We start from the raw sequence: 26,522 nt of genomic DNA on the forward strand, positions 1-26,522 counted from the left end.
GACAAATGAAAACAATGTGTTCTAAAATCGAAAGATCTAATATGTTTGATATCCTCCAAATGGATGGAATCAAACTTTGAAGTTTTGAAAACTTTGAACTCATACATTATACAATTTTTCTATGAAATCGGTCAAATCAAATCTGCGACTGGCTCTGACTTTCAGAAACTAGCATCAGTTTGTCCAGACTGAAAATCTGGGCAAAGGTTATGTAGTGTATTCCAGGCTTTAGTCGAAAATGCTTTGGCTGCTTCCATGCGTGTCTGTCCACGCATACTTGGTCAGTAAATAATAAATATAATGGCATCGGTTGGTATAGTGAATGGCTGTTCCAATGTGTTTTCTCATGGATCAGAGGGAATTCAGTTTCAGCCAATTTTTCTTTATTGGTTTGCTGTTAGTAAACACATAGGTGAATCCAAACGTACATTGAGTGATGTGAATGTAGTCCAGCCTGACAGGAGTGGTGGCTCTTCAAATGAATGCAAAACCACATTCTGTGTGGCGTGAAGCCAAGAATGTTCTTACACTCTTTACAACTAATAATAAAATGCAAAACTTCAAACTGTTAAAAACTGTAACTTAAAAATCCTTTAAAAACATAAAAATTATAATTTAGCTTTCGTTTTTTGTAATAATGCTATTGTGCAGTCCTAATTGTCTACTGTGCTGATCTGCAAAACAAATAACACCTGTGTGTGATAAGAGATCACCTTTTTTTAAGGAAATAAAGAAGTTCTCTTTCCTGTTAATCAACAATAAGTCCCTTTTGAGTTTCTGTTCACTGTAACATCACAGCAGAATATAGACAAACAGTCAACGAGCAGCGTACTTACAACCTTGTGCAACATTAAGTTAGGAAGAGGAAAATAAAGTACATTACCATTGCAAACAATGTGCACTGTAATTTCTAATGTATCTGGGTTTTTTCTTAGCGCATAAAGTTTCTGTATGGAAATTAGTGTTCTGACCATAAATTAAACAACTAGGAAATTAAATACCAAAGACGACACACTCCCAACAGCCACACTAAGTAGTAAATTCTGTCATCATTTACTCACCCTGATGGGAGTTCCAAACCTGTATGACTTTCTCTATTCAAAAGGAACACAAAAGATGATATTTTGAAGGTTTTTGTCTATACAATAAATGACAACATTGGACAGAAAAACAGACATTTTTCCAAATATCTTCTTGTGTTTCACACAAGAACGTCCTTTAGGTTTGGAACAACACAAATGATGACCGAACTTTCTTTTTTGGGTGAACTTTCCCTTAAATTACCCCAAAGTTCCACTAGAGCAAACATGCAACATGGTTTTTACCGTTGGGAAAAAAAGGGAAGTGCTTTAGAAAGTGACAAGTCAGTCAAAATTGGGTTTTGAAAATGCTAAAAAAGATCAGCATGTCATGTGGTAATTCTCGTTTGATGGTAAAAGTTGCTACAATCATACAAACACAAAACTATTTTGATTTAGAATGGAGAAAATTAGAATCAAGGTGCCATTGTGATTTATATGCTTCTCTGTGTACAGTTCCCTTTCTCGCTCGCTACCATGGATTCATAATTATTCGTGGCAAGTGCAATTTGAACCCCAGTTTGCAGTTTTCACATTGTTTGTTGGGAAAAACGCAGCCTGTGTCTAATCATTCAGTGTATCTTCTGTAAACAGTCTGTAACTGAAAACAACAACAGTGGACCAATGCAAAAAAACGTGATGTGTTCCTCCCTTTACAGTTTACATTCACTCACTCACTATGAGATCACAGTAGAAGAATGTCTTGGATGTTGACTGAGAAAGAGCTGGTGGGAGGACTCTTTGAACACAATGGGTCCAGTCTATGACTGTACCAATTCCCATGGGAATTAGTTAGTATCTGGTTGGTGGGTAGTGCTTATTATATGACTGTCCGTCTCCTGACATTGCATTGAATCAATCTCTATGGCTTGTAAAACAAGCTTGTTGACATCAGCAGTATTTGCATCAAGGTTGCTGACAGTCTCTGTCACGGTCTCTGTCACGGGGGCGGTTTGCGTGCTCATTGCTTCCTCAATTCCCCCAAGTATCAAAATGCCACTGCCGGGCTGATGACATTTTGCATTGAGCTTGTTCACCTCGCCTATATGCTCCACATTCATGGCCTCTTCCTGGACCGCAGCAACTTCGCTGTAGTCTTCATCACTGACTCCATTCTCTTGGACTGTATGGTCCTCTGTTAATTCTGCTTTATCATGATCTTTAGTATCTGGCATGTTCTCCTCACAAGCATCATGGTCTGCAACATCAACAGTTGTAGCTGCGCTTTCAAGTACCTTTTCTTTGGGATGCTCAGCATTGTCTTCCTTAACAGTACTGAGATCCAGAGTTACTTCGTTATTATGGATCCTTACTCTTGGATCTTCTTCATAAAGGTCCTCTTTAGGGGTTTGTCTCACAGTGCTGTCCTGTTCAAGTCCAGCGTCTTGACCTCCCTTCTTCGATTCCTTGATATCACCAAGAGTCCTTTCCTCAATGACTCCATCTACTGAGGTAATGTCAACAACATCTTCGCCAACAGACGTTTCTTGATCAAGATCTTCTTCATTGCTTGTATCTCCTTGCAAAGGCTCGTCTTCAAGGTGTCCGTCTGTCTGTGGGGCAGGATATTCACAATCATACCTTTGTAGATCTTTGGTGACCTTATCTGATCCAATGTTTCCACCCTCTTCCTCAGTCTCTACAGAACCAACAAGATTCGGGTGGATTTCAACTACTAGTTTAATGCAATTCTCTCCCTCTTGAGGCAGCTGTTCATGGTCAATAACCTGCTTCAGGTCATGTGCAGTCTGATCTGCGTCACTCAGTCTTGACTCGGAGTCTGAAACGTCTGTAAGTTCATTTGGAGGTCCACTGAATGTGGCTCCTGGACTTTGTAATGAAGGGAGGTGAGGAGCAGGACTGCGAAGAGAAGTATATCATTAGGAGATAAGTGGTCTTAATGTTACAACATCATGTGTTTTGTCATTGCGACCAGTTTTTACCTCTCTACAGATTCGTATGGAACAGGGGTGGGCCATAATTCTTGAGCCCCGGCCCCTTCCTCCTGGACCCAGCCGAGGTTGGAGGAAGCATAATTCAGAATGGCCTCTGTCACAGTGTAAGGGGTGTGACCCTGCACACAGTCCTCAATGTGCTTGACAGGAAGTTGAGTCTGCAGGAAAAGATGGAGTTGGCTATCTGACAGGCATACTGTCATGTGCACCACCCTGTAGATGAAGACGAAATGCCAGGAATTGAAAGTTTAACATTTAAATAATATTTCTGTAATGATATTTTTATCTCTTTCATTTGTAACACCAGCAAACACTAAGGGCCCTATCATACGAATTCGCCATGGCGCGAGCGCAACTAGCTTTTAAAGGGAATGGGAGATGAGACTCTGGTTTATAGCACGTAAAGCCCAAAACACACCCATTACTCATTAAGAGATAGAGACAACCCTTTTAGACCATGCGCTGGACGCACCGACCATTTTTCCCGTCATTAAACTAGCAAAAGTGGATTCGGACATGCCCTAAGTGCACTTGCGCCGTGCGCTTAGATCGTTAAAATAGGGCCCTAGAAGACTGACAAAGGAGTTAGACTGACCTATCCAAGAAGCTCTGAAGACCCTTTCTCCTTCTTTCAATGAAGTCATCGGTAATAAACGAGAAGAAAGACTTTTTGGGCAGATCAGGAACAGGCCTGTGGAAAATAAAGCAATGCATTATGGGTAACTGGACAAATGTAAAAATTAAAAGGCACCGCTTGATTTTTTTTTTTTTTATTACATTTTTTGATGGAATTAAAGTCCCTAATACATGGCAGTATAACAGTGCTTACACAGTACATTTAAACTAAATTATTAAAACATTTAATTGGCACATCTAAACAAATGATTTCCTATAAGTATATCTTTCAAACATTTTTTAATGAAGCACTTTGGCTGAGACGTACAGTCAAATGTTTGGAAACATTACTATTATTAATGTTTTTGAAAGAAGTCTCTTATGCTCATTAAGCCTGCATTTATTTATTCAATAATACAGAAAAAACAGTAATATTGTGAAATATTATTACAGTTTAAAATAAGGGTTTTCTATTTGAATATACTTTAAAATATAATTTATTTATATGATGAAAAGCTGAATTTTCAGCATCATTACTCCAGTTTTCAGTGTCACATAATCCTTCAGAAATCATTCTAATATGCTGATTTATTATCAATGCTGCTGCTTAATTTTTTTTATATATAAACTGTGATACTTTTTTTTTTTTTACAATATACACTACCATTCCAAATTTTGAGGTCAATCTTTTTTTGTTGTTGAAAGAAATTAATACTTTTATTCATCAAGGATGTGTTAAATTGATAAAAAGTGGAAGTAAATATTTATATTTTTAGAAAAGAATTATATTTGAATAAATGCTGTTCTATTTAACTATTTATTTATCAATGAATCCTGAAAAAAGTATCACAGGTTCCAAAAAACATTGCGCAACTGTTTCCAACACTGATAATAACCAAGTATCAAATCAGCATATTATAATGATTTCTGAAGGATCATGTGACACTGAAGACACGAGTAATGACCGGCGTCTTGCATCACAGAAATAAATTATATTTTAAAGTATATTCAAATAGAAATATGTAATATTTCACAATGTTACTGTTTTTTTTCTTCTGTATTTTCAATCAAATAAATGCAGGCTTGATGAGCATAAGAGATGTCTTTAAAAAAAAAAGTAAAATAGTAATGTTTCCAAACTTTTGACCAGTACTGGATGTCTCAGCCATACTGCCACTTGGAAGTGTTTGTGCAAAGGAACTTACACCAGACCAGCGTTCTTTTGCAGCTTTCTCTTCAACCACACAAACTCGCTGTATCGCCGCCTCACACAGGATGTTTTGGCAGTGAATGCTTTACTGTTTGTCTGGTAAATGAAACCAAGTAACCAAATTCAGATCACTGATACAGTTAACATGAGGCATGACAAAAACAAGAATAAGAACATGTATACTAGTGATTATTATTTTTATTAAACTTATAATTAACAGAAGTGTTGCACATCTTCAAAATACCAAACTTTTTGTACAGAATTTCAGCCATAGCCCACCTTGCGCTCTACATACTGATATAGACATATGTCATTAAAAAGATAAAGATAAAAAACAATAGAGGCATGGAAAATCCTATCAACTCCACAGACAAGACAGAAATAATAAAATGAGGACACCGCTATGATGCAATCAACACCACTACTGTAAACAATACAGGACTACCAATAACAATGTCATCTTGACATCTAAATCTGGGGCCATTTGCATAAACTTGAGTCTTAAGAACTAGTTTGACCAACTAGCAGTTAACCAAGGGAAATTCAAATTAGACTGACTGATCTATAAAGACTTTAAAAAGTTCAAAAAAAAATAATAAAAAAAATAGATGACTTACTTTTAAGACTAGTCTAAGCAGTTTATGCAACTGGCCCTGATTTCAAGTAGAACTGATCAATGAAGTACTTTGTAACTTGGAAAGAGTCACATTATTATATTGTAATCTTGTAATATCCTCCTGAGACCCAGAATTATTATTTTTTATTTAGTTTTTTTTTTCATGTCATCACATTGTTTGGAGCATAAGAAACAAATGGTAAAAAACATTTTTGAAAAATGATATTTTATTCATATGTTATGCTATGTCCTCTGTAGTGGACCCCAGGACTCAGTTGTTTAAAAAATAAAATGATATGAAATTATATGTATAGGCAAAACCAATGGGATTTTTTTTTTCAGTCACCAATTAACGTTGGGGTTTCAGGATTTATATAAAAAAAAAATTGCATAAAGATGATTCTCAACTATGTTATGAAAGCTATAACGGAATGAATTGATGCACCATTTTACTTTATGCAATATGTGGATAAAATCGCCATAAATTAATATTCCCATTTAATGCAATGTATCTATACACTGTATCTAATTTGCATATTAATGTGTTCTTGGAGCAACAATTAATGAAAAAAGAAGTGTAATAATTGGAGTAATAATTAGCAACATTTTAATAATAATATCTAATATTTCATAGGAATATTGATGTATAACTTATTTCCATATTCACTTGTTGTGTCTCCCAAAATGCCTGATAAACATGATTTAAGTCCTGGTGTGCACTACAGTGGACATGTATGAAATCAACGTCCTGTTCTGTAACAGAAAGTCTTTTTTTTAATTTGAAACCCCATAAAACGTTTTCCTGAGATGTTGGTTTATGAAATACAATTTGAAAAGTTGTCCAATTTAAATTATAAATTATATTTCCATAAGAGTGCTACATTTGATCGCTAAATTAATGTCAGACATTTTTAAAGACCAAGGATAAGTTGTTTTCATGGTGAAACCTCCAAACATTTGGTATCTCTGAAAAGTCCAGAATGTGCTCTTTACAGGACACCCAGGTTGTGACGTATGGTGTCAGAGAAATTCACTAAAATATAATGTCCATTACAGTGGACAAAAGTCTATTCCTGGGTCCCAGAAATCCTTGAGGCAGAAATACTCACATGAAGGAAAATTTTGAAGTCCACAAATGAGTTCCACGACCCTTCATTCTGAACACGAGGATCCTGAACTCTCACTGCAATGAATTCCTAAAGAAAAAATAAAGGAACTTTTTTTAAAGATCAAGATGTACAATTATCAAACATGTATGACATTTTATACCTTTAAAAATAGAATCCTGCAGCCCATCTTCTAAGCCTCAATATCTTAGACCCATAAGATCTTATTGCTTAGGGGTTTTAGTACAATATTCAGATCTGTCATTGCACATAACACAGCCAAACTGGAAAGAATAAGAAAGAGATCTTACATCTTGCTCTTGACTTTTGATCATCCTACCAGAGGTAACATGGCACCATTGACATCTGTGGAAAAACAGTTGAGTCATCATCAACAACAACAACATCCCTTATCATGAATGTTTAAGTCTATGAACTCACATTATTTTGTCTTTAGTTTTCCATAATTTGAGGAGAGCAAAAATCTTAACAACTCCATAAAGGGAGAAACCAACAGATTCCTCAGACCTGGTAACGTTACTGTCTACTCTCCAAAACATCACAAATTGTTGTTTTTGAGTATCTAGGGGACAAACATCTCCTGACTCGCTCTTTTAACCATTGCGATGAATCATCTGCCCCTCCTCTTCCTCTAAAAACCCATTAATCATGACTGTTCGTCAGCTTTGTGGTCAATAATGTGATTTACCCGTGATTAAAGGGTAACGTTAGCTGCTAAGTTAAATGCGTCGAAACTGAACATATTAATGTTAGCAGTCCTGTTAAGAGGAATATTTTGGCATTAATGTATTGGATTTTAACTCGATAACTTTTTGTCTGTTAACTTACTGGAGAATATTAAGAAGAGACATTTTCGCTTTATATTTATATTGTTAAGTGTAATACTTACTGCAGTAGTGGTCGATTTCCAGGTCGTAGTACAGCTAGCGCAAGTTAATTAAGTTAGCTAAGATACGAACGTCAACATATAAAGTAAAATCACAACCTTCATCCCACCCGATCGAAAAATGTTTTATGGTATTTCACTTAGATTGCATACACAGATAAAACAGATACGAGATATTAAAAACACGTCCAAAACATTCAGCGAGTAACGTGATCATCAGCTTCCTTTTTCTTCAGCTGTGAAATAAACAAGCTGAGGTGAGATAGTGCCATCTTGTGTTCGGGTGGTTAGTCTTCTCATGGATTATTAGTCTGTTTATGATTTTAAAAATAAAATAAAAATAGTAGGCTCACTAAGTTTGAGACACAGACACTATATACTGCTTATCTTTTCCCTTTAAAGAAAATGTATTCGTTAGCGGCCTCGCGGTTTGGAGAATGGATGGATGAATGGAATGTATTTTTTGTACATACACCAATAGATATCACCATACTATTTTGCATAAATTTCCTGACATCTGAACATAAAGCGAGGTTCAAAATACACGTTTCATTTTGTTAACATATTAGAATGGCAGTTTATATATATATATATATATATATATATATATATATATATATATATATATATATATATATAGGGTATATTGGATAACTTTTTTTATCACTAAATAAATCAGAAAAAAGGCTACTGCCAACAGATATATATATATATCAAAGAACAGAGTAATCAGATTTTAAAGTGAACGATTTAAAGTGACAAAAAATATTATATTGTTTTTCTTTTAGGACTTTAATTTGAGCACAAAAACAACTGCAGTGTGTGTGTACTGTAATCCTGTCACATAAGTGTTAAGTCACTATAGCTAAAGTATGTTGCCATCCACCTATTTTTACGTGACTTTTGGGATAGCAAAAAAAACCACTGGATGGAAACATAAAGATGTGCATAAATTCTAAAAATGTGCACAAAAAAACATACGTGCTTAATTTAGCCAGAAACCTTTTTTCCCGATAAGAAGACATGCGCATAGACTGCAATGAAAACACATTTACCACCTAAATCCTTCGATGCACAACAAAAAAACACATGTGACTTTGCCTTAACAGAGGATATGACTGATAACTGGACTCATTGGTAACATCATTTTTACAACTATCCCCACCCCAAGCAGTCATAGCATAGCTAACTGTTTTAGCACGTGGGTTTGAAGTTAGCATGAATGCAAAGCATCAAATTGAACTAGAGAAATGGCTATTTTAGGTTATGTAAGTCAAATAGTTGTATCTACAATACAATGAATGCTAAGCAAAAAATAATCTTGATAAACATTTTTATTTTATTTCCTGAAAATCAGAATATTTTCCCTGTTGTGTCTTGCCTTAGCTACAAGACGCTTGCTGTATATGAAGGAAAAGGCCTAATTTCATTTCATTTTTTTTTTTTAAATCCTCATATTAGAACTATATTTTGCAATTGTACTGTGGGATAAACACTTAGTCTAGCACAAAAGACTTATTTTGACCCAAGGATGCAGAAATGTATAATAGATATGGTATTATACAACCAATATCTTGTAATGATATATTGATGGTGTTTTCAGCACTTCAGAGTCATAAAACAGTCTCTGATGTCAGTGATGAAGAAAGATCCATTCTACATGACGTCTCAGTGGTGCGTTGAGCATAAGAACTTTATCCGCTGTAATCTTCTTTAGCTTCTGTTGCAAGCAGGTGGGGATGTCATATGGAGCTACTGAGACGGACAGGGACAATGAGACGTTTAATTCATTTGATAGCTGCTTTGAGCGTGTATTCTGGCTGGTGAGTTTCTGACAATAACAACATAGTGGATCATTTGTATAAATGATTTAGTACTGCCAAAATGTTGATATTTGTTCTTTTTCTACAAAAGAAATGGAGGACGCAGAGGTCCGACAGCAGAAGCTGGACAATCAGGTGAGTGTCTTTCTTTTTTCTTCTTTTGATTAGACATTTACTTGTATTTTATCAATAACATTTATTTTTCCAGTATTATTTTACCTTTGATATTAAAGTCATGCTTAATGTCACAATTGAATTAGTTCTTACTTCAAATTTAAAGTTAAATAATGGAAACGAATACAAATAAAACATTTTTTACACTGAACCACATATGAGTTCATACACTGAACGACACAATATATTATGAAATTTTGAGGATATGTATCTATACTAATGGCATTGCTGGGAATATGGTCTATGATAAATAACTGGATGTTTAACAGCAGTTTTAATCATGTCAACTCTCATAGCGTTCACTTTTGATAAAGAAACAACAAAGAAGAAGGGCAGATACCCGTATGGTCACAGCGAATCATGACATCCGTCCCAAGACACGTAAACAGAAAGCTGAGGCTGATGATAAAGCTTTATTGATAAGCCAGTCTCAGAGCAACACTTCCCTCAATGGTTCGTACACACTTACACTAAGCCTATATTATTGTTAACATATAATTGTTTATTAGTAATGATTTTCATTTTGTAGAGCTTTATAGAAAATAATACCCTGCCTTTTTCTTATCAGACACACAACCTGTGCAGATTTATGAAAACACAGTGGAAGAAATTTGTTTAGGAGAACTGGACATTTCATCCAGGACAGAAGAGGCATCGGAAGAGGCAGCTCATTCTCTTCAGGTTATCACTAAGAAAATTGATCTAGAGATCAGCCCGCAGCACAGCCCTAAATGCACTTTAGACACAGAGGGCCAAGCAGATGGAAAGAAAACTAAGAAGAAGGCTGTGAAAAAGGGACAAACAAAATGTAAGTGTTTTCACTTTTTTCAATTATCCTTTTTACATCTGCCTCATTGTGATGTGTATGGAAGCTTGTTTCCACCACTGAATAACAAATAAAAAAGGTAATTGAGACTTTTTATATTTATTGCAATTTTGATTTTCCCCCCTCAAAATTATGAGATATAAACTTGCAATTGCGAGTTATAAAAGTCTGAATTGCGAGATATTGGAATTACGACTTTTTTTCTCTCGCAATTGTAAGTTTATATCTCGCAATTCTGACTTGCAAGATATAAAGTTAAGTCAGAATTGTGAGGTAAAAACTCGCTTTATTGGAATTCCGACTTTATATTCAATTCAATTCACATTTATTTGTACAGCTTTTCACAATACATATTGTTTCAAAGCAGCTTAACAGAAAACGCATGTTTTTACATTACATTCACCCAATCAATTTTGAGCATCCAGATGGTATAGGCTAATCAAACATATCTTGTGGAGCGCTTTCGGAGTATGCATTTATTTGTCATTTTAAAGGAGCCGTATGTAAGATTGTGGCCAAAACTGGAACTGCAATCACTTTCAAATTACTGTAGAGCGGTGTATCCCCTCCCCCTCCCCCCTGACTCGAGGTTGCCAGATAGGCTGCAGGATCCAGCAGGAACGTAGGCTGCTACGTAGCTGTGGTAACTAGAGCAGAGCTGGAAACCCCGATGCCGAAACACTACTGACTTCGTGATTGGTAGATAGGTGGAGGGTGGCGCTTCAGGCCAAAACACAAGATGACAACATCACCATCAGTTGAGGGCTGCAACTTCACTTTTTAAATGACAATATCCTGGCCGGACTACTGTTGTCAGTGATATAAGTATTTGAAATGAACATGATTTCTTAATGTCTAGTGACATATCAGGGCCATTTTATGATTAATTGAAATACATTTCTTACATACAGCTCCTTTAACTGTTTGACTTCCAAGATTTTTTTATTCTGTTGGGCCCTCTATAGGCCATAACCAGCGACTAGTCGACGTCAAGCTTAAAGTGTTATGGCAGAGCATTAAAGTCAACTAATCGACTAGTCTGAGTTTATATCTCACAATTCTGAGAAAAAAAGTCAATTGTGAGATAAAAAGTCGTAATTACCTTTTGTCATTTTTATATTCCGTGGTGAAAACAAGCTTCCATAGTAGATGTGTCTTTACATTTTGTTTAATTGCACATTCTAGTACTTGAACCAAAATCAGCTTTAGAAGCCAAGGAAAATGAAGGTAAAGAGAGAAAAACAGTGAAGAAAAAGGATAAGACAAACGAATCTAAGGAGAAAGTGCAGACGGGGGAACAGTCTTGTAAGTGTACCGGAGATGTGTCTCCATTGTTTAGCATGACACAAGTTAAAGGCCATTTCCTGTAGCACAGGCCAGTGCCTCATCCATAAATAGGAAATAACCTGACATTGTTTTTGATAACATTCCAACTTGTGGTATTTTTTTTTTAGCAATTCAGACTGATTCAGTGGTGGAATTCAACATCAGTGAAGAGAAAAAACCTGAATCAGAGAGTGAGGATGAAATAAAAGATTGGACAAAGAGCCCCGTCCCTCCCACACCAAAGAAACAACAACTGAAGCCAAGTAAAAAATTATATTTGTCTTGTCAAATTAACCTTTTTGGTTAGAGATGGTTTCCCTTTGATTAGGCCTGTTTGATGACATTAGTTTTTTGTCATTGTAGTGCGATGTCATCTCAGTGATAGTGAGGAAGAAAAACAGGACAAAGAAGAGGAGGACAAGAAGAGTGAAGCTAAAAAAACATCGAAAAAGTCTAAAAAAGGAGCAAAAAATAATAACGATCTTGCTTCGTTAAACTCCAACTATAAGGAGCCCGCCTCTGACAGTGACTCGCTGGACATGGGAAAGGTAAGATTTCGTTGAAATTCATTAATTTATATATATATATATATATATATATATATATATATATATATATATATATATATATATATATACACATATATATATATATAGAGAGAGAGAGAGAGAGTGTGTAGCTTTTCATATCTTAAACAGCCATGTAGGAAGACACATCAGGGTCACATTCCAGGATGACAACCAAAAACTAAAATGTATGCACCTCTTGATGGAAATAAATGTTGTGATGTTCTTTCCATCAAGAGATGCATACATTTTTGGTCAAGATCTTGTATTGACAATGCAAGAGTCAAGCACTCTGTAAAGTCTCATCCAGCACATCCTAAAGATTTTCAATGAATTTAAAGGGATAGTTCACCCAAAAATGAAAATTCTGTCAGTAATTTCTCACCCTCATGTTGTTCCAACCCCATAAGACTTTCGTTCATCTTCGGAACACAAATGAAGACATTTTTGATGAAATCTGAGAGCTGGCTCACTCCTTCATAGGCTGCAAGGTAATTGCATCTGCTGGCCCAGAAAAGTTAGTAAAGACATCGTTAAAATAGTCCTAGTGACTGACTACAGTTGGCTCAACCTTAAAGGGTACATAACATACACAGTTTCACCTAATCTCATGTTAATCTTGAGTACCTATAGAGTAGTAGTGCATCCTTCATATCTCCAAAAAGTCTTTAGTTTTATCATATTTATAAAAGAAAAATACAGCTTTCCGATTCTCTCCGGAAAAAGCCGAGCTCCTGGAGGCGTGCCGTGGGCGGAGCTATAGAGTCAAGCTGCAGAAATCTGATCACATTTATCACTGGGACCGCTCCACTTTAATAGCAAACGATTTGCAAATCCAGCGTCGACCTAACGTTAGGCCTTGTTAATAAAACATTCGTCACTGAAATGACCAGAACACACAACCGCACTTGCTACACTCCGTTGCTGCCCCGGAAAAACAAACTGCACGCTGGGTTCTTTGGGATGCTGAACACGGTAAGCTTTCCTTCACATCCAAAAACACACTTTTTTGGAGACATTCTTGAACAAATCCTATGCTGCCGCTGCCGCTGCTTTCCTGTTGAAGCGCGTTGATGTGCGCGGTCTCGCTCTCCTCTGGTCGACGTGTGCGCGGGCGCGCTTTTCCGAGAGAAATGCTCATATAACGAGTTACACTCTCGTCTACATCATTAGATCCACGATCGAAAAAAACCAACCAACTTGTACCAGCCCGGAAGTAAGATTTTCGGCACAGAAATTCTCCGTTATTCGTCCAAAATATATTTTTTAAACTTTGGCCATGTTTAGCATGATGAGAATCCATCTCTTTAACACTGTAAACAACTCTGAATACATGAAACACCATTGTACCCCCCCTTTAAGTTTATCAAGTGACGAGAATACTTTTTGTGCGCAAACCCCACCCCAAAAATAAAGACTTTATTCAACTATTCATTTTCTTCTGTGTGGCCCTCTGACGTGAGTTCACGAGAGCGCCACGACGCATGCGCTAGAACTGAGAAGATGATGCTCACGATCATTTGATGGGAAAGTGTGAAAGGTAAGCCATTCATTTTGCGGCATTGGTAAGGCACTTTCACGTTTTCTCGTTGGTTTCTCACGATTCGGACATCCAGGACATGCACACTTTAGAACCTTTTTAAACACTACATCGAGACCCAGCTGTGTCATCTTCTCGCGCATGCGTCGTGGCTCTCATGAACTCACTCAGAGGCCCACACAGAAGAAAATGAATAGTTGAATAAAGTTGTTATTTTTGTTTGTTTTTTGCGCACAAAAAGTATTCTCGTCGCTTGATAAACTTAAGGTTGAGCCACTGTGGTCACTTGGACTATTTTAACGATGTCTTTACTAACTGTTCTGGGATGGCAGATATCAGTTACCTAGCAGCCTATGAAGGAGTGAGCCAGCTCTCAGATTTCATCAAAAATATCTTCATTTTCCGAAGATGAACGAAAGTCTTACGGGGTTGAAACAACATGAGGGTGAGTAATTACTGACAGAATTTTCATTTTTACAAGGTCTGGATTCTTCATGCTCCCTCCCAACTATTCTTTCACAATTTGAGCCTGATGAATCTTGACATTGTCATCCTGGAATATGGCCATGATCTGTCTTCCTACATGGTTGTTTAAGAAATGAAAAGCTACACACTCCATCAGTTAGGTTTAGAAGAACTGTTGCCAAACATTTAACATGCTAGAAACATAATAATCACTGCAATAATGATCCAGTCATAGACTTTTAAGCATGTAAATCCAAACAGCAAACCTTTTTTTTTTTTTTTGGCCGGGCAGTGTATTATATATCCTTGTTTTTCCTTTCTTATCCAGTCCTCTCCAATGTCTTTGGAGGATCTGGAACAGTTTTCTATGCATCCTGCTCCAAGAGATGTGACTATTCAGTGCAGGATCACCAGAGACAGGAGGGGAGTGGAAAAAGGGATCTATCCCACCTATTTCCTCCACATGGAAAAGGAGGATGGGAAAAGGGTTAGCAGGAGTGTGACTGTGAATAAAGAAAATGTGTAAAAATTATATTTTTTCATCTCTTAACACATCGTTATTCTCTTGTCCTATGGATGGGCAGGTATTTCTGATGGCTGGCAGGAAAAGAAAAATGTGTACGACTTCAAATTATTTGATATCAATTGATCCTACAGATTTATCTAGAGATACTGACAGTTACATAGGCAAACTAAGGTGAGTGCCATTACATTGTAAGTTATCACAAATACTTTTATTGTTTGTAATTCTGCCTATGCAAAGATATATGATTTGTCTCCTCAGGTCAAATGTCCTGGGGACTAAATTCACCGTGTACGATAATGGCGAGAATCCAGAAAAGAAACAATTCATCAAAGAAACGGATACACTACGACAAGAGCTAGCAGCAATATATTATGTAAGATGCGTGCTAATTCCCCATTAGATGTCTACAGTAACTTTAAAAATATATATATTTTCTTTATTATGATTGCAAAAAAAGCTTTATCTTTGCCGTCACACAGGAGAAAAATGTTCTGGGTTTCAAAGGTCCCAGGAAAATGACAGTAATCATTCCTGGTATGCACGAGAATGATGAAAGAGTCGTTATTCGACCAAAAAATGTGAGTATTTTATTGAGGATTCTAGTTTACATTTTTTGTTGATCATTTGTAGCAATATTATATTTCTTTTGGAAATACACCACCATTCAAAAGTTTGGGAACGGTAAGATTTTTTATATTTTTGAAAGAAGACTCAAAAATAGACTGAATTTATGTAATTGTATAATTTATATAATTTATACAAATAGACTGTGCTCACCAAGACTGTATTTATTTGATCAAAAATACTGTAAAAATAGTAATTTTGTGAAATTTTATTGCAATTTAAAACAACTATTTTCTATTTTAAACCATGATAAAAAAAAAATCAGGATCCTTTGATAAATAGAATGTTCAAAAAGAACAGCATTTATTTGAAATTGAAATTGTTTATAACATTATAAATGTCTTTTTAACGCATCCTTACTGAATAAAGTTTTTTATTTTAATTTTAAATCGTACTGACTCCAAACTATTGAATGGTAGTGTATAATTTATGTCTTGGAGATTTATGTGTTTCTTACACTTCACTCAGATAAAGAATATAAAATACATTAGGTGTTTGATTCACTGATTAAAACAACTGTCAATCATATGTATATTAATAAGGAACTCTGAACACATGAATCTCTTTTGCGTGTCCCAGGAGCTGGAGTCTCTGCTCACCCGATACGAGAATGGTAACAAAGAGAATCTTGTCACCCTTGTAAATAAATCACCCAGCTGGAATGAGCAAACTCAGTCGTATGTGCTCAATTTCCATGGCCGAGTTACACAGGCATCTGTGAAAAACTTTCAGATTGTCCATCCAGATAATGGTGAGTAAGACTGAGAGGTTATCCTTCTTTTTCTCATTTTGTATCTTAAAAAAAATAAAGGTTCTTTATCGACATCTGTGTTTCCATGAGGAACTTCTAACATCCATGGAACCTTTCCATAAGGTTATTTATAGTGGAAAAAGGTTCTTCAGGGGCCGTTTTGTGAAACTGACGCAAATAACAGTTTAAATAAATAAAATAATGATTTAAACTATGTTTTACTCCTGATATAAACATTTAGATTAAATATGCCATTCAAATTAATGGAGTTAAACACTTAAACATGAAATCATTACTGAGAAGTTACAACATTTTTTTTATAGCCTATTCAGTCAATAGAAATATTTGTTGTGGATGCGATGTTTTTGAACACTTTTCCTGTGGCGTGCTGTGCTTTAATGTTTTAACCACAGAGATAATTGCTTATCATGATAATACCAGATTGTCTGAGAAAATAGTTTCGTGCAAATAATGCCCAAGGGCTATCTGTTTCCATTATAAAATCCAAAAATTTATTTTCCAAAAATATAAATCAATAAAAAATACAATTCGGCCAATGGAAAAGATTGAGAAAACCTTTTTCTGAAATGTATTTTACACTATTTGATTTATGTATTCAAAAACAAGGCAAGGATAGGCAACTACATGATTTGTATTAATGTAATGTGTCTTGTACTGTTAAACGTTATCACGTGGATGAATAATCATATGCAAATGATATGCAGATGAGGATCTGCATAGTAAAACTAGGCGTTGTAAGCTCCATATATGGTTATTTCGGGGTGGAGACGCATGTGCGCACAATGTTCCGCTGACTGGGATTTATAAAGTGAATTCTGCGCAGGTTCTGGCGTACGAACGGTTTTATAAGTCTGAATATTTTTTTGCGCACGTACACTTTTAGTAAGGTTCCTACGCACAGTTTTATAAATGAGACCCCAGGTCATTAAAAGGGTTCTTTTAAGAACTGAACATTGCTTTGAAAAAACACTTTTGGAACCTTTATTTTTAAGACTGTAGGCTACGATGACGATATTACAATTCTCAATACTAATCCTTGTCAATGAATATCTCTCTCCAGAGGACTACATCGTGATGCAGTTTGGCCGGGTCGCAGAAGATGTGTTTTCCATGGACTACAGCTTCCCCATGTGTGCTCTACAGGCATTTGCCATCACTCTGTCCTCCTTTGATGGCAAACTGGCCTGTGAATGAGCTTCATTCATCTGTATTTCTGTTCTTTTAAAAAGGGAAGCTTTGCAGTTCTTTAGGATATTAAATGTCATTGCAGTCAGAAATGAAAGAACTAGATATTTTCTATTATCTGCAAATTAAGACGTACAGTAGAAAATGTATCTGTTTAATTATTCATGAATCTACATTTAATAACTTGAAAGGTATGCAGTTTGTTCGTATTTGTTCCGTCTTTAAAGGCTACATTTAATAGTCTGTTTTCCAAGACTGTTTAAGCAAATCATTTTATTTGATTATTTTCTTTTTATTTCCTTCCTTTATTGTTTTTCCTTTTTGTTTGTTTCTTTGTTTACATGAAAAAGAAAGCTTGGCATTCCTTGGTAAATAAAGTCTGGATTAATCATATTATGCAGTTACTCTTTATAAGGTTACATCAACTTCTTTTGCATCTTACAGGCCTACATTATTGTTTTACTTTCTTTCTGAGATATTTGATATGATAACCGTAGCGTACAAGGTATGTAAACAATTCCACATTTAACATATTTTTTTTCAATTACGCATGAAGTTTATTTACTTAATAATTTTAAGACAACGGGTTTCCTCACATTTTTTTAAATTAAGTCAATTGATCACTTTTTATTTTAAACATGGTAGTATAGTTTTCACCCCGTAGGGGGCAGTAAAAGCCGTGATTGTTTTTTTCATACGTCAGCAAACTAAAATAGAAGAAGAGAGCGACAAATTCGTATACAACTGCATCGGCCAATGTTGAACTCCAAGCATTACTGAAGTTTATCCTTGCAATTTGAATATTGTCATTCGGGCACCTCACACCAGCGCCCATCAACAATCCTCTCTGACTGAAAGTTATTTGTGGAAGTTGGCTCTGGCATGAAACGTGACTTTGAATGGAAACTCCCTCTTTTTGGATTTGAGTTTTTGCACGCTTTGAGATTTTACAGACAGATGAGCGACGCCTGTTAAGACAAGAACTTTTCACGTTGGATTTAAGATACATCGAGAATGCGTGACCGGACCAAAGAACTGGGCAATGTGAGTAAAAAAAGGGCAGTGCACTCAGGAAACCGGCTAACGAGCTAACGTGCTAACCCGCAGATGGTGTAACCTCTGCCACCACAACTGCGATTTATTAACACACATTCTCACGGGTGGCAGCCTGCTGCTATTGTGACTGACTTTTAATGTGTCTTTATGCAGAGCGTTGAAAATATAAGTCATATTTCACAAACTGGAAGCTAACAACCTCCTCCTGCACTGCGCTCTAGTCTTGCAGTGTTTTAGGTGGAGTGTGACTTTATTTAGCCTACATACACACTAGCTGCAATGAATGTTTGCAGTTGATTAAGTTATTTCCCCCCCCCACCCCAACAAATTCAAAATGGCACCCATTCTCAATTATTATTTAATACTGTTCACCGATGGATTTGTCACACCCTCAGGAAGAAAAGTTTAATATCACATCCGTTAGTTAGAAACCTGTTTCTTATCATAACACTGAACTATGTGCTCTTAAATTTGTCATATATATCTTTGTGTGTATCCCCTAACTTACACATCCTACACTGACACCTTTTTGTAAAATTTTATCAAATTATCTCACTCTGTATATATATATACACACACACACAGATATATATATATATATATATATATATATATATATATATATATATATATATATATATATACATATACACACACACGCAAATAACATTCTTTAATGTATCTCACTAGACTGCTGGTGATGCCTCGGACAAAGATGAAGAAACCACTCCTATGATAAAGCCTGGATCTGGGAGCTCAGCAAATGAAGAGAAAGAAAATGAGGCTTTCTTCAAAAAGGTAAATTTTTGGTCATTGTAGCACATTTTATCTCTAATTGGAAGTATCACTCCAGCTTTCAATAGTAATATGCACATAAACTATTAGGGAACTGTAGAGAAGAAGCTTATTGTGTCTACCTCCAAACTCTGTTAATCGATACTTGTGACCTTGTAACGTCAGTTATTCAGCGTAAATTACATTTTTGTTTTTTAAACTGTAGTCTGTATGGTTTGGGCTTACAAAGTTTCCTGAGCGAAACATAATTGTCACAATAATATCCTTTTTTTTTTTTTCTGTATAGGTTCAGGAGATTCGAGAGGGGCTTGAAACTATTAAGAAGAAGGTGTCGGAATTGGAGAACAAACAGAAAACAGTGTTAGGCGTTCCACTTCCTGAGGACGGTGAGTTGCTTAGCTTAGGGTATTTTTTGTATTTCAAACGATGAAATCAAAATCTTGGTTCTCCATGGAGTTTTTTCAGTTTAAGTTTCATCATACAACACAAAGTTCAGGGTAATAATAATAATTAAAAAAGATTTTTTAGGGAATAATACCAATTTGTTATTTTTGTTTTTGACCTTTTTATTTGTTTATGAATAAATAATTATAAAATACATTTTTACTCGACCATAGGTGTGAAAAAGGAACTTCAGTCCCTCCGAGAAGACATCAAAGTCAAGGCCAGCCAGATCCAAAGGAAGTTAAAAAGTGAGACTTATAAATAAACATAAGTGGTTGTTATTGAACTTTTTCCGCCAGACCTAGTGGATGTGAAAAATTAAACAATACATTTACGTCACAGGCATCGAACCTAAGAAAGCTGAAGGTGAAGACAAATATATTCCAATAAATGTAAGAATGCGGCGAACTCAGGTAAGTTACTTTTAATCTATATTACATATGTCTTTTATTTATTATACGTAAACTGTTGTTTCGGCACAGAATAATCTGCTCCTCCTTTTTTCTTTTGAAAGCATGGTGTTCTGTCCCGTGAATTTCTGGAATTGATGGGTCACTGTAATACAGTTCAATCCCAATACAGAGACCGAAATGTGGAGAGGATACAAAGACAACTCAAAATCAGTGTGTGCCTTTTCTGTCATGTTTTATTCCATTGATAATACTAGCGTTCTCTCACAGGTCTCTCATAATATAGTCATTTTAAATGTGCACTGAGTAATTAATTTTTTTCCTTATTTAAAAGTTTTCTTTTGTATAATCCACAATGCTCGGTGTTAGTATAAGATCAAGACTTCTGCCATATCAACCATTGCAACATAAAACAAAAAAATTGTTTGCTACTGATGCTTTCATATGCTTTATTCCTGCTAAATAAATAAAACTAATGTGAATCTGGTTTCCCTTACAGCTGGTAACAATGTCACAGATGAGGAGCTGGAATCAATGCTTGAGAGTGGACAAACAGACGTTTTCACACAAAATGTGAGTGTGTTGTTTTGTGTAGTGTGCATGTATTGATGTGAATGATAGGTATGAGTCTTGCATTTTGCTTATTCATTGCATTGCATTCATGGTTTAATTTTCTACAATTACCTGAAGAAAACAGTCCACAGCAGAGTGATATTATTTGTTAGTCTTCTTATTACTTAATGCCACATTTCAAGTCTTCTCTTTTGCTTTCTTTGGAATGGATGTTTAATTGGGGTAAGATCCTTTTAGGAACGTTCCTTATGAAATTCAGTTTGTTGTTATTTCTTGTTTTTGATGAAGTTGAGAAACCTGTCTTGCCCTTTAGTGATATAACCATTTATAATAAATAGGGAAATTTCAGTTGAAAGTATCTTGTTATTTAAAAAAAAAATTCCAGATTAAGGAAATCTGTGTTGTCAACATCACTAAAAGCATCATAGAAGTAAATGCCTCTCATTTTCAGTACCTGCTTTTTTTTCTGCTTTTTTTTTCTTCCACTTCCCTTTTAGACTTTTGATTATAGTAATTCTTGCCTTCCATCTTATATATTCAGTTTTCTAGAACCCTCCCCCCCTTTGAAGCATCACCACCACAGAACATTTCACTATTCTGTCCTACAGTGCAATGCATAAGTGAATACACCCATGCTAAAGTTGACTAAAAAGAGGAATAAAAAATCATATTTTGGAAATTGAACTTAATGCCTTAATTTAAAAAATTAGGAAAAATCCAACCTTTAAGGACACCAATTTTCTTTGTGAATGAATAATGTATCGTAAATAAATAAATGTTCTTCCTTAAAATACAGGGTGCATAAGTTAGTACACCCCTATGTTAAATTCCCATAGAGGCAGGCAGATTTTTATTTTTAAAGGCCAGTTACTTCATGGATCCAGGATACTATGCATCCTGATAAAGTTCCCTTGGCCTTTGGAATTAAAATAGCCCCACATCATCACATAGCCTTCACCATACCTAGAGATTGGCATGGTTTTATTTCAGTTAGCCTAAAAGCTAGTTTGATTTGCATTGCTCTCAATGCATAGTATCCTGGATCCATGAAGTAACTGGCCTTTAAAAATAAAAATCTGCCTGCCTCTATGGGAATTTAACATAGGGGTGTACTAACTTATGCACCATGTATTTTAAGGAAGAACATTTATTTATTTACGATACATTATTCATTCACAAAGAAAATTGGTGTCCTTAAAGGTTGGATTTTTCCTAATTTTTTAAATTAAGGCATTAAAGTAACACTATGTAACTTTTCAACCTTCATAATATATTTCCAAGACCCTTGTGATGGTACATCGACTTACAATAGGTTGAATGACACGTCTGCCATAGCCTGACGCGGTCTATATCGCTTTTACTGGCACTATGTAACTTCTGGGTTCGGGTAGTAACCAGAGCACAAAAAGAACTACAAAATTCGACTGCTTTACGGCATACGTCACTTCCCCCACCACTTCCACAAATGTGGACGCGAGAGGCCAACCAGCGTTTGTTTTCGGCTTTCATGCATATGTTTTTGTCATGGGGGTTGTTTACACCTGGCCACTTCATGCGTTTTCTTAGATCAGATAGCTATCCGATCGTGAAGAGACCAGGTGTAAATGCCCTCCGGAACGCATTCGAGACGGATTTGAATCTGATCGCTCAAACCACTTCAGGAAGAGCTCTGAGACGCATTCCAGACGAAACTGGACAAGTGTAAATGCATCTGGTTGTTGAAACCACATATGTAAATTGTACTCCCCCAAAAATGCTAAAAAACAAACAAACAAACAAAAAAAAAAACACGTGAGAGCGTGTTATAGGCTATATGTAATGTAATAGCCAGATATGACGACGCTACTGGAACACGCATCACCGCAGATGAGCAACTGAGCATCTATTTATCAAGCCAACGTGCAAACTAACAAATCAAAGTGAAAGTAAGTCACAGACGCTTTACACACAATCATCGTTATTAAAAGTAAAGAAATGAAATGATCTTACCAGCCAGGGCTTCGGATTTAAATCCGTTTCGCAAACACACATTTATGTGACCAGGTGTAATGGAATCGTTTTGATAAACCAGATAGCTCTCCGATCTGAGAAAGCGCATGAAGTGGCCAGTAAATAAATCTCTTATTTGTAAACTTGTTTGAGTTCTATGTTGTTGCGCTTGCTTGTAGTATGTCATTTTTTTACGATTCATTCATCCATTGTTGATAATTAGACCAGTCCAATAATTTCCTCATATGTCTAGCTTTCGATTATCAGAGCTGTTAACAGACTTGCTAACAAACACTCGTTTCTCTTACGTGTTTTTTGCGTTATGTTTTATTGCCTAGCTTGCTTCACGAATAGTTTGCCAGCTGAACTCAGGTGTTGTGAGGTGTATTTATCACGTATCCTGAGGGATATCAGACGACGCTGCTGACGTTGATTCCTGCGTTTATCATGAGAACAGTTTTCAATATCTCACATAATTATCAGGACATAAATAAGCCCAACGTAGAGGTTGTAAATTAGTGTAAACGAGCACAATAGCAAAATATTTACGACAGTGCAAGTATTCCACAGCGACTCTAGGGGTCGCTTTTTTACAAAAACACGATTTCTACTTAGTGTTGCTTTAAGTTCAATTTCCAAAATATTATTTTTTATTCCTCTTTTTAGTCAACTTTAGCATGGGTGTATTAACTTATGCATTGCACTGTATATGTCACATGATCAGGCCAGGCCGGCCCTAAGCAGATTTTTTAAAAGGGGCCCCCCAACCTACGTTTTGACCTAACTGGCCCCCATCCCCTAACATCCTACACTGACACCTTTTTGTACAATTTGATCAAATTATCTTACTCGCAGGTGTCAGGAAAAAAAAGTTACATTGTGTACAGAGATAACCATGGTAACAGCTGTATTTCTGCTGTTCCATTAACGCCACCTACTGTCCAAGAGTGAATTTGCATTTTATTTCAGCCTGTCTTGTTTTTAGTTTTTTTTAGATCAATGCTAAAATAAGACAGAATTTTTACACTGTAAATACGCAATGTTGAAAAATGTAATGGAAAAGGAGCTAAAAATGTAAACAGTTCGGATGAGGTATCTAGAAGTTTTTTGAAGTGCCCACGATAACAATACGATACATGTTCATTACTGTAATATAGATGAGACTGTTGTTGCACTGGCACAGACACTTGATACATTAACACATGCGACTGACACAAGCAAACTTTATCAAAGTTATTATTTCCAAGCATTACTGTCTGAACCCCTGGCATGGGGCCCCCTCTTGGCCACGGGGGCCTCATGCAACCACTTATTTGGTAGCAACCGCTTATTAGGTAGCACTAGAGGCCCTGTCCCAAATGGCACTCGCCGTCTTCCTCTGAGTCCGCACTTTCGTGACGCATGCCAAAAGTGTGCATCGAGGGCGCATATCGACCGCAAAGGGGGTGCTCGCGAGTACCCTCCTGACATCTACGGTGATAAATCGGGCACCCTACGGTCTCATGGAGTCCACAAGACTGATAGTGCATATGAAGTGTGCCATTTGGGACAGGGCCACATGATGTGTGATCCTGTGAAAAATCCTGTTTTACCACACAAGCCATGTTAAGGGCTCTTAAAGGGATGGTTCAGAGTAAAATCAACCTAGGGTCCTTTGCACCATGACCTCGAGCCAAACGAGGTCTTTTTTTCCCTTGGTCGAACATTATTACAATTAGAGCTTATTTAGAGATATCAGCCGAATGGCTTAGTGCAGGCGCTAATGGAACCTAGGATGTATCTTGTAAATTATCCCACTAATAATGCCCAGAATGGTACCAAACTTCTACAGTAGTACAAATAGGTTCTGTACTCATAAAACAAGGTATTGGAAAGTTTGTAAGTACATCAGGAGTTTATTTAAATAACACTTGCCTGATGGCTAATGCTACCGCTAACCCGGTCGTCGAGGTCACTTCAGTGATTTGGGAAAAGCACATAAAAGTCCTGGCAGAAAGCAATGCATAAGGATGTAGTGTAACGACGCCCAGTTCCTGGAATGCACTAATATTTTGTTGGTTGTACCAGTTTGCAACAATTATTAGTTAACACTAAAATGTTAGATATACTGGCTTTCTGCCAGGACTTTTGGCTCGAGGTCATGGTGCAAAGGACCCTAGGTTGATTTTACTCCGAACCATCCCTTTAACCCTGGTGTAAAATCAAATCTTTCTTGCAGATTTTGAACGATGCTAAAGCTACCAGGCAGGCTCTGAACGAGATTGAGTCGAGGCATGATGAGATCATCAAACTGGAGAGAAGCATCAAAGAACTACATGATATGTTTCAGTACCTTGCAATGGAGGTGGAAGCACAGGTGAGATCAGCACACTGGTTATATTTAGTACATTCCATAGATGTCTAGCAAATAAAAAATACCATGTCCTATCAATTTAATAACAGTGATGTTTAATAAATGCCTGGTTTTTGCCCATATTTTTACTTTAAATCCGTTTTTTTAAGTGAAATGAACTTGTTTTTTCCCAGGGTGAGATGGTGGACCGCATTGAGGAGAACATTAAGAGTTCCCATAACTATGTGGAAAAGGCCGTTGAGGAGACGGCTGCTGCTGTAAAAACTTCCAAAAAAGTGCGCAAGGTGAGTCAATGATTTATATGATTTATTTATTTACTTATTTATTTATTGGCATGACAACATTAAATCATTGGCAAGTGATCGTATTGGCTTTTTTTCTTCACAGAAAAAGATATGGATTGCAGTATGCGTTGCTATTTTAATTGTAATAATAGCTATTATCCTGGCTATCACTTTAAGCTGAGGTGAGTCCCATCAATTGTTTTGAATTTATGCAAAATTCTAACTTTATGCAAGCTATTCAGGTGAAAGGTGTCTGTTATAGCCAAATGTCTTAAACCTCTGTTTTTACTATTCATATTTATTTTTTTCTTACAGTGTTTCTTTATTAGACTTCTTCGCCCACCAAGCACTGGGTTTTTCTTCCTGAAGTCCCCAATGCAAACATGGCCATGCGTACACATGACCGACTCTAGCTACATGTATTTACATTTTAAAGAGTTAATTTGTTGTTTTAGCTGCTTTGACCTACAAAGGACTTGATTTCAGACTCCTGAAAATGTGTCAGTGGCACCGCTTAGTTATAAAAAGTTAAATGGTAAAAACTGTTTGAATTAACTGATTACTGTATTGACTGGATTTCCAAGATGGTGGACTTCATTTGCAGAAACCAACACTTAACCATGGTCACAATAGGTAGATTAAGAAATAATGCTAATGAGATTCCTAATATATATAACACTTCCATTTGGAGACAAGCTCAAGAACTCTGAGTGACGGGCTATTTGTCTTTGCCCTACTATGTTTATAAGATTTCTTTTGCATTATGTGTTGTGATTTATCCTTTTATTACGTCATTTCAAGCTTAACATTTGCTGAAAACAGTATTTCAGGTCATCTGTATATAAATGTGTAAGTCATTTTATACTCTACTTTGCATTATGGGTAACTACCTTGCTCTCACAATGACGTTGCATACATGTGTATATTTTAACACATTTGCGCTCAGAAATGAATATGTACAGTTACTTGTTTAGTGCCTCAACCTTGGTGCCTTTTCTTGAGCATTAACTTAGTGAGTGCCCACTGTGTGGCACTGTAAATGTCAAGATCACCAAGAGTGCTTATCTGGTTTCACTGTGCAGCCTCTGGACTTACTACCACACATTTCATTCATTACGGTGTAAAATTGTAATTTTTAAATAAACTACATGTATATTTTATTGTTTTGTAGTGGGTTTTTAACATATTTTAAAATATGTCAGTGCCAATGTTTTGTCTCAAGATTAACACCAGTAATGTTTTTCTTTTTCTAGGGCACATTTAAAAAAGCAACTTAAATGTCCTAATTGAACTAAGACCTAAT

At 36.1% G+C, this 26,522-nt stretch overlaps 4 protein-coding genes across 4 annotated transcripts in view; 3 read left to right on the forward strand and 1 right to left on the reverse strand.

Annotated features, from left to right (window-relative positions):
- The window catches only part of arsg (arylsulfatase G), a 23,331-nt gene extending 14,036 nt beyond the window's left edge, over nt 1-9,295 (forward strand). Inside the window, exon 13 of the mRNA XM_084434320.1 lies at nt 9,222-9,295. The gene's annotated coding sequence lies outside the window, so the exon portion shown is untranslated. The remainder of the gene's footprint in view (nt 1-9,221) is intronic.
- On the reverse strand, nt 364-7,767 carry snx11 (sorting nexin 11). The gene is made up of 7 exons (XM_084434315.1): nt 7,492-7,767; nt 6,893-6,947; nt 6,585-6,671; nt 4,855-4,955; nt 3,630-3,725; nt 3,023-3,247; nt 364-2,939 (listed from the first exon to the last, which is right to left on the reverse strand). The coding sequence occupies exons 2-7, from the start codon at nt 6,914-6,916 to the stop codon at nt 1,868-1,870; spliced, it is 1,605 nt and encodes a 534-aa protein (XP_084290441.1). The 5' UTR covers nt 6,917-6,947; nt 7,492-7,767; the 3' UTR covers nt 364-1,867.
- On the forward strand, nt 8,665-17,708 carry LOC311306111 (uncharacterized protein). The gene is made up of 13 exons (XM_084434314.1): nt 8,665-9,311; nt 9,403-9,446; nt 9,782-9,938; nt 10,054-10,293; nt 11,497-11,616; nt 11,766-11,900; nt 12,001-12,185; nt 14,537-14,695; nt 14,793-14,905; nt 14,993-15,107; nt 15,214-15,312; nt 15,938-16,109; nt 17,191-17,708. Exons 2-13 carry the CDS (start codon nt 9,405-9,407, stop codon nt 17,322-17,324), a joined length of 1,671 nt encoding a protein of 556 aa, XP_084290440.1. The 5' UTR covers nt 8,665-9,311; nt 9,403-9,404; the 3' UTR covers nt 17,325-17,708.
- A 321-nt stretch (nt 17,709-18,029) lies between these two features.
- On the forward strand, nt 18,030-26,395 carry stx4 (syntaxin 4). The gene is made up of 11 exons (XM_084434340.1): nt 18,030-18,359; nt 19,062-19,169; nt 19,453-19,552; nt 19,784-19,858; nt 19,953-20,023; nt 20,125-20,233; nt 20,520-20,593; nt 24,801-24,938; nt 25,109-25,219; nt 25,323-25,401; nt 25,535-26,395. Exons 1-10 carry the CDS (start codon nt 18,330-18,332, stop codon nt 25,398-25,400), a joined length of 894 nt encoding a protein of 297 aa, XP_084290466.1. The 5' UTR covers nt 18,030-18,329; the 3' UTR covers nt 25,401; nt 25,535-26,395.
- Nucleotides 26,396-26,522: the final 127 nt, after the last annotated feature.

The sequence above is a fragment of the Rutilus rutilus genome, assembly GCF_951802725.1.
Source record: "Rutilus rutilus genome assembly, chromosome: 16".
NCBI lineage: Eukaryota > Metazoa > Chordata > Actinopteri > Cypriniformes > Leuciscidae > Rutilus > Rutilus rutilus.